The sequence below is a fragment of the Sprattus sprattus genome (genome assembly GCF_963457725.1).
Source record: "Sprattus sprattus genome assembly, chromosome: 3".
Taxonomy (NCBI): domain Eukaryota; kingdom Metazoa; phylum Chordata; class Actinopteri; order Clupeiformes; family Clupeidae; genus Sprattus; species Sprattus sprattus.
Genome location: NC_137922.1, coordinates 52676933 through 52685501, shown reverse-complemented (window position 1 = coordinate 52685501; position 8569 = coordinate 52676933). Strand labels below are relative to the sequence as shown.

General features: G+C 46.3%; 1 protein-coding gene across 1 annotated transcript in view; it reads left to right on the top strand.

Annotated features, from left to right (window-relative positions):
• Positions 1-306: 306 nt before the first annotated feature.
• fbxo18 (F-box DNA helicase 1) overlaps positions 307-8569 on the top strand; it is a gene marked incomplete at its 3' end in the record, with an annotated part of 10991 nt that continues 2728 nt past the window's right edge. The window contains exons 1-15 of the mRNA XM_080835849.1: positions 307-414; positions 907-1068; positions 1590-2230; positions 2553-2680; positions 3193-3364; positions 3673-3863; positions 4064-4141; positions 4260-4351; positions 4835-5003; positions 5343-5562; positions 5891-5978; positions 6724-6810; positions 7486-7622; positions 7821-7917; positions 8116-8243. Of these exons, the coding sequence (XP_080691975.1) occupies positions 396-414; positions 907-1068; positions 1590-2230; positions 2553-2680; positions 3193-3364; positions 3673-3863; positions 4064-4141; positions 4260-4351; positions 4835-5003; positions 5343-5562; positions 5891-5978; positions 6724-6810; positions 7486-7622; positions 7821-7917; positions 8116-8243 (2409 nt within the window). The 5' untranslated portion in view covers positions 307-395. The remainder of the gene's footprint in view (positions 415-906; positions 1069-1589; positions 2231-2552; positions 2681-3192; positions 3365-3672; positions 3864-4063; positions 4142-4259; positions 4352-4834; positions 5004-5342; positions 5563-5890; positions 5979-6723; positions 6811-7485; positions 7623-7820; positions 7918-8115; positions 8244-8569) is intronic.

Sequence of the window (8569 nt, the reverse complement as noted above, 5' to 3'; positions counted from 1 at the left end):
ACTTTATTAGGGCATCAACATGATCATCAGTGCTGCCTGCCATCAACTCCATCTGGGCATGAGGAACTTTCAACATTTTCTCCACAACTCTGATCTATGGTTAAAGAGTAACTGAATATATACTTCCTCTTTTTCATTGTCTGTACCACTGCCAACATTTGACTGATTAATTGTTCAAAGAATAACAGTATGCTTACACATCAACCCCCAGCCCCATTAGCTAGCTACCTCAACAAACAGACCCCCGCCATGAGTTCAAACTCGCAGGAAATTACGTCACTAGCAAACAACACACAGGGAAGACAGCGAGTAGTATGGTCTACACACGATTCCAAATTATGTGCAGCGACTGATCAGACGTTAACCCTGCAAACAGCCAACTACAGAATGCAAACATGGAATCTGCAAATAAAGGTAATCGTCAAAACACAAGGCGTTCCGAAATTAACCTTAGGAACCAATGGAATACTTCTCTTGAGATGTAAAAGTTCATCCAACTTTGTCAAGTATGTTCTTCCAACTATGCACGCTTTAACATTTAGCGTCTGTTTGTTTTGCCATTATTGAAAACGAAACCAAAGTTTTAGTTCATACTGTAAAATATACACAGAGGGGTGTATGTTTCGTTTCCTGTGAGAAATCATGCGAACTAGCTAACATTACTGCAACCTCTTGCTAGCTAGCCGTACCGACTGACACACTTGAACAGACTATCAAGCATCCTCCTGTAGCCTGTTTAGCAAATCACCACTAGCATAGGTGGTGTATTGTTTTTCAAACTCTGCTGTCCCACACACGTATTCGTTCCATTGTGCTTACAGTGAGATTCAAACTGTCAGTCGTAAAGGCACACCGTAGTAGCTAGTTACCAACTTAAGTACGTTAACGTGGATTGTTTTCATTTAGGTAAAGCAAAGCGGAGACATCTGAACTCATCTGCGTGCGTTGGTTTGGGTCAGAGTCGAGATGGGGCTCAGCCTCTCACCGAACCCATAATGGTCCCTCGGAGCAGCAAAGACCCCAACCGTGGACTATACCCCAGAAGCCCCACTAAGAGACGAAGACAAGGTATGTGGGAAGACAGCAAAACATGAAATGCGCCGCGTTCTTACTGCTGCTTGATACACGTTGTTTCCGCTGTCTGTACAAAGTACAAAGTAATGTAGCCTAATATGCACCTGAACTGTTTGACCATTTCATGGTTGTGGCTGGACGTTGCCTAAGTCAGATGTAAAGGACTGCTGCATGTATGTGTTGTGTGTGTTGGCTCCTCTGATGACTTCATTGAGTGGCACTGAAAAACACTATAAGTAAATCAAGGACTGACTGGGATAGATTAAATCCTCCACACAGAAGCTCTTAAGGTTATAGTTTTCCTCTTAAAATATGTCTAGAGATTGTAGCCTATTTTATGACATATTTGAAAGTCCTTTGGTGTGAGAAGATGGTTGTGCTCTGTGTTAGTTACTATGCAATGGATTTATGCAACATGTGTGTCAGACACCGTCACTGTAGTGCGTCAAATACTGTAATAAATGTATTCATGAATAAATGTATTGTGATATTCATTTAGAGATTTGCTTTCCCAGCTCCAGATGGCGATGGCAACCAGAAAGACATCACCCAGTTTTTCCCCATCACTAGTGTTGTGAGGGTCAGCCCCCAGAAAACAGTCACCCCAAACAGAGAAGAGAAAGATGGGAGGGCCGAGGAGGTGGGGACACCTTTGAAGATCAAACAGGAGGTGACATCGGAGGAGGAGACAACCCCTGTGAAGCTAAAAATGGCAATTAAAGAGGAGATTAAGAAGGAGGAGGAGGAGATCGACTACATGGAAGGGATTACAGAGGACATGTTTTTGGAAGATGATGACTTTGAGCGTGAGGGTCTTACCCCCTCAAAGACAGACAATCCAAATCTGGACAGAGGCGCCGGCTGCAGCAGCTGGGGGGCACAGCCGCCTCTCAGCGCCCCCATCTGCCTGGCCTCCCGGAGGCTCAAACTAGAGGATGAAGATTTGGATGACGAGGGAGACCCCGCCGAGCCGCTCCCCGACCCACTGTATGGGCTGCTGGGGACGCGTGAGGGGCTTCTTGAGCCCCAGGGACGACTCCAGGACCTGCCAGGGGAGGTGCTGACACAGGTGTTCAGCCTGCTGCCCGCCGCCAACCTCTACGGGACCATCCAGCGCGTCTGCAGAACTTGGAGGAACATAGTCACTGACCCAAAGGTGAGGGGGAGAGTTATTAATGCCAGTTTAAGAGGCGGAAGGGAGGTGCTCGACTCATAAGGAAATTCACATATATCACAATACATCCCCATCACATTCCTAACATTATCATTCTATATAATGTTTATGAAGGTTATAATTTATAACCTTTATAAACATTATATAGAATGATAATGTTAGGAAACCTGACTTAATGGGTGGATAAAAAGGTGAGCCAGCTTCTGATTCCCAACTCTACACCCACCACAGCTTTATGAATAACACTTGTTTTGATGTCCTGTTCAGTTCTGTAATAATGATCTTTGTGGGTCTGTGCTTGTAGTTCGTGCCGTGGAAGAAGCTGTACTACCGCTACCAGCGGCGTGAGTCAACAGCAGTCAAGGAGCTGGAGGCCATCTTGAGAGAAAACCACCTGATTAAAGATGAACTCAGCCTGGTCAACATGTTCCGGTACGCTAGAGGATCGGTTGCTGTATTTAGGCTGGTAGAGCTAGGTGCTAACAACACTGATGCCATTGGTTTCTATACCAACAACAAGCACATATACCTGTGAAAATGCATAACTAAACAGATAAAAGTGTCTGTTAAATTACTTGATGTAAAAGATTCTTTACACACTGTAGGTGGATGTGTTACTATAAAGTCTCGGTCACCCACTGTTCCTACTGTAGGCTCTGGGACAACTAAAAGTCATTACTTTGGCCGTTTATCCTGTTGGGGTTGGGGGCGTGGCCTGTTGACATGATTTGTCCCAGGCCCAGGCATCATGCACCCTGGACGTGTGTATGAGTGACGTGTGACGTGAGAGTGAGAGAGAGTCAGAGAGAGTCAGAGCGAGTCAGAGAGAGACAATGCTGGGCAATAAACTGGGTGGGCCAAGTATGACTACTGTCAACATCACAACCTAGGTTGTATGATTTCATGTGTGTGTGTGTGTGCGTGTGTTCTCCTTCGTTCTGCAGGTACATGTCTGGCTTTAAGCACAGTAAGCGTGTGGATCTGGAGTTTGTGCTGCAGAGCGTGAGCAAACACCGCCTCTACCCCCAAGCACTCGCCTGCATCACGTACCTCAAGTCAGCTCAGCCGCCCTCCAGACTGGAGTGTGTCATGAATGCTGTTCCAAGCATCACTGGGGTGAGTAGACACGCACACACACACAGACACGCATGCTCACACACATAAACACAATTGATATCTGCACTATTATGCCATATGGACCATTATTGATGTGTGGTTTCTCTTACGTCCTGCATCTAGTATTTCATTTATTACTCCTGATATATGTTACAGCATACACATAGTCACAGATAACAAACTGGAGAACACACACATATTCACAGAAAACACACACACACACATTTGATGAATTGCTGCCCTATGAAGGACCACTTTTGTATTCATGTGTGTGTATGTGTGTTTCATGTATGTACATGTGTGTTTAGGGGCCGAGTCCATGGTGTGTGATGGCAGTGATGCTGTTGCTGGCAGAGGGAGTGGGGGATGTAGTGGAGCTGGTGCGTCTGCTGCGGCGCACTGACTGCCTGCTGTCACCAGAGGGGGTAAGCGAGTACCTCTGGGCTGTCGCCACCCTGCTGTTCGCCATGAAGGACAAGAGAGAGTACGTCTGTGGCAGGTGAGTGTGTGTTTGTGTGTGCATATGTGTGTGCAGTGTGTGTGTGCGAGTGCCTGTATTCGGGCATGTGTGCAGGCGTGACTGTGTGTGTGCATGAGCGTGTGTGTGTGAGCATGAATGTGTGTGGGAGGAGCTAACATCAATCTAAAAATGTGTGTTAATTATGGCCTGATCTCTTTCCACTCCACTCTCTGCTGCAGGTTACACTATAATATCTACTATGTGCTGCAGATGCTGGAGAATGCACCGCTCACTCTTAACACAAATACCTCACCTGGGTAGGTGAAACATTATTCATGCATGTACACGCAAATACACTTTCTCTATCTTTCTCTCTTTCTCTCACTCTCTCTCACACACACACTCATCATCCGTGATTTCCTTGTGTATCTCCAGGGGGTCGGATGTGCAGGTGACCCACGAGCAGCAGGCCATCCTCAGCCATGACATCCAGCCAAATCATGTGGTCAAAATCATGGCCTTCGCGGGTGAGGGAGCAGAACTGCCTAGTACACAGCCATGCTCACACTTAAACACGCTCAAGCTTATAACACAAGCACCCAAAACAAAGATGTTTTGAAATGAACACTGTCACATTTTAGAGCAGTCAAACATGCCATCTTGCTCTCACATAACACTCATACTGTGATTTACACAGTAGAAAGAAAAAATGTACACACATTACAAAACTGGGGAGATCATTTTCCTCGAACTCTGTTTAGCTGCAATATAAATGGCTATCATTTATTGTCTGATTCATATTTTTGTTTTAATATTTTAGAGCCTGGCTATAATGGCAACAAAAAGAGTTACTAAGCAAATCAGACACAGCATTACTGTCATTATTTAAAAAAAAGTAGAATGTTTTACTGTGTCACTTTTGCTGTGTAACAATATGCTTCCCTGTATTTTATTTATGATTAAATGTTCATATAGTTTGTATTATATTCCTTGAATATGTTTTCTGTCAGGCACTGGAAAGACAACTACTCTGGTGCACTACGCACGCCTGCGGCCACACATGCGGTTCCTCTACGTGGCCTTCAACAAGTCTGTGCAAACACACGCCCAGCGCAGCTTCCCATCTAACGTCCAGTGCAAGACCATCCATTCCCTGGCTTTTAGTGCTGTGGGAAGGAGGTACGGCTCCCATTCCCAGAATGCCCCTGGGTTCTGTTCCTGTCAAGCATACCTGCCTGTCGAATTGATCAATTAGTAAAGTTCGGACTTGTTTACTATTGTCCTTTTATATTTTAAAACGTCTGGTTACTATGGCACCAAAAAACATTACTGTCAGACAAAGGTGAACTGAGCATTTTTATAAAGAGAATGGTTTTTAGAAGGTATAACATGTATACAAATAATTGGCTGTGGAGAAAGGCATCATCTTACATATATCAGTGTGAAATGTTAGTCAATGGTGTAAAACTGGTTTTAATAGTGTGTGTGTGTGTGTCTCTGTGCTTGCTCTCCTCTCAGGTACCAGCAGCTGAAGAAGCTCTCTGGAGCTCTCAAGCCCTTCTCGGTGGCCTGGGTCCTTCCCAAAGGCTGGGGGGGATTTGTCTACGCCAAGGTGGTATGCCAGACCATCAACAACTTCTGTGCCTCGCGGGACGAGCACGTCATGAGCGAGCACGTCCCCTTTGAGTACCGCAACCAGCGCGGCGACACGGAGCGACCCGATGGAGAGAAGACAACGGTGAGGAGACGACTCGTCTTTATTGTGACCCCAATGTGACCCTTGATCTGTTTCCTACCCTTGATCCTGACTTAAGAGATAATGTCCACCCAAACTTGCCCTTGACCTCCTCCTCAGTGCTTATAGTTGAGTGCATTTGCATTTGAACTAAATGTAAATTAATTAGTTGATACATGAATTAATGTATAGCCAGATTTACCAGTTCAGAAGTGTAGGTTCTTTAGTTTGGTATTTTGGCTGACCATTAGAACTGGTGGGAGGTAGTTTCATACTGTTGCAGAGATGGAAGTTCTCATTCTGTGTTTTTGTCCTTCTCTCGTGGCTAAAGATGTTCGCAAGCTTGGCTCAGAATATCTGGAACAAGATGGCCGAACTGACGCCCACCAGAGAGATGGCACATCATATCACCCATGACGGTATGCATAGCAGCACCCTCACTACCTGCTCCCAGGGGTGGGTGGGTGGGGGTGTGTGTGTGTGTGTGTGTGTGTGTGTGTGTGTGTGTGTGTGTGTGTGTGTGTGTGTGTGTGTGTGTGTGTGTGTGTGTGACATTGAAACACGGGTGTGTGTGTGACATTGATACACGGGTGTGTGTGTGAGAGATTGATACACAGGTGTTTTTGTGAGATTGATACCCGGGTGTGTTTGTGAGATTGATACACGGGTGAGTGTTTGTGTGTGTGAGATTGAAACACGGGCGAGTGTTTGTGTGTGTGTGTGTGTGTGTGTGTGTGTGTGTGTGTGTGTGTGTGTGAGATTGATACACGGGTGTGTGTGTGTGTGAGATTGATACACGGGTGTTTGTGTGTGTGAGATTGAAACACGGGGGTGTGTGTGTGTGAGATTGATACACTGGTGTGTGTGTGTGTGAGATTGATACACGGGTGTTTGTGTGTGTGAGATTGAAACACGGGGGTGTGTGTGTGTGAGATTGATACACTGGTGTGTGTGTGATGAATACACGGGTGTGTGTGAGATTGATACACGGGGGTGTGTGTGTGAGATTGATACACTGGTGTGTGTGTGTGATTGATACACTGGTGTGTGTGTGTGATGAATACACGGGCGAGTGTTTGTGTGTGAGATTGATACACTGGTGTGTGTGTGTGATGAATACACGGGTGTGTGTGAGATTGATACACGGGTGTGTTTTTAATCCAGGTTACTTGAAGCTATGGCAGCTACAGAAGCCTTCCCTGGAGGGGTATGACGTCATCTTCATAGACGAGGCCCAGGACTGCACTCCAGGTACCCAGCTGCTGATCCTGTCCACCTAAACACCATAGCCCAGTCAGACGTTAGTGTGGTTCAACTGTAGATACCCAGCTGCTGATCCTGTCCACCTAAACACCATAGCCCAGTCAGACGTTAGTGTGGTTTAACTCTAGATACCTAGCTGTTGATCCTGTCCACCTTAACACCATAGCCCAGTCAGACGTTAGTGGGGTTCAACTCTAGATACCCAGCTTCTGATCCTGTCCACCTTAACACCATAGCCCAGTCAGACGTTAGTGTGGTTCAACTCTAGATACCCAGCTGCTGATCCTGTCCACCTTAACACCATAGCCCAGTCAGACGTTAGTGTGGTTCAACCCTAGATACCCAGCTGCTGATCCTGTCCACCTTAACACCATAGCCCAGTCAGACGTTAGTGTGGTTCAACTCTAGATACCCAGCTGCTGATCCTGTCCACCTTAACACCACAGCCCAGTCAGACGTTAGTGTGGTTCAACTCTAGATACCCAGCTGCTGACCCTGTCCACCTTAACACCATAGCCCAGTCAGACGTTAGTGTGGTTCAACTCTAGCCGTCTGCTTGGGGGGTTCACACTAGTGTGGTGATTCACAATGGTACTCCGTAAGTGTCTTGAGTGTAATTGTGTGTGCGTGTGTGTGGGTGTGTGTGTGTGTGTGTGTGATCAGCCATCATGGACATCGTGCTGTCCCAGTCGTGTGGTAAGATCCTTGTGGGCGACCCTCACCAGCAGATCTACACCTTCAGAGGAGCAGTCAATGCACTGTATACTGTTCCCCACACACACCTCTTCTACCTCACACAGGTACGTACACACACACACACACACACACACACACACACACACACACACACACACACACACACACACACACACACACACACACACCTTCAGAGGAGCAGCCAGCGCACTCTACACTGTCCCCACACACACACCTGTACACCTTTACTTACACAATTACACATGCACACACTAATGTACAAACATCCCTGTGTGTTTTAGAGTTTCCGGTTTGGACCTGAGATCGCCTTTGTTGGAGCCACTATACTTCATGTGTGTAAAGGAGTGAAGAGGACCCTGGTGGGAACACTTCAAAAAGGTAGCTCTCTCTCTCTTTGTGTCTCTGTCTCTTAGACACGCACAATACTATATATACTCTATATATACACACATAGCTCAAATTGACATGTACTAATGCAGAACTACTGTTCCTAGATGGTTTCTGCACTCGCTAACTTGTTTACTGGTTATGATTACGGTAGTATTCACACTGTGTGTGTGTGTGTGTGTCTACCAGGGAATGTGTGTGGCACTGGCCAGACTGAGGGTAAAGTGGCCATCCTGTCCCGCTGTAATGTGTCTGTGTTCAGCGAAGCTGTCAGGCTCACTGATGCCAACCCGCAGTGCAGACTGCATATCGTAGGGGTGAGTCAAATACACACGCACACACACACACACACACACACACACACACACACACACACCTTGTCGTTCATATAAAGATCTCTTTATATTGATATGGCTGGAATAAGGAGGGTTGTCTCTTTGGCATGTGTGTGTGTGTGTGTGTGTGTGTGTGTGTGTGTGTGTGTGTGTGTGGTTAATTACCTATGTGTGTCTCGTGTGTGTGTGTGTGTGTGTGTGTGTGTGTGTGTGTCTGTGGTTAATTACCTATGTGTGTCTCGTGTGTGTGTGTGTTTGTGTGTGTGTGGTAAATTACCTGTGTGTGTGTGTGTGTGTGTGGTAAATTA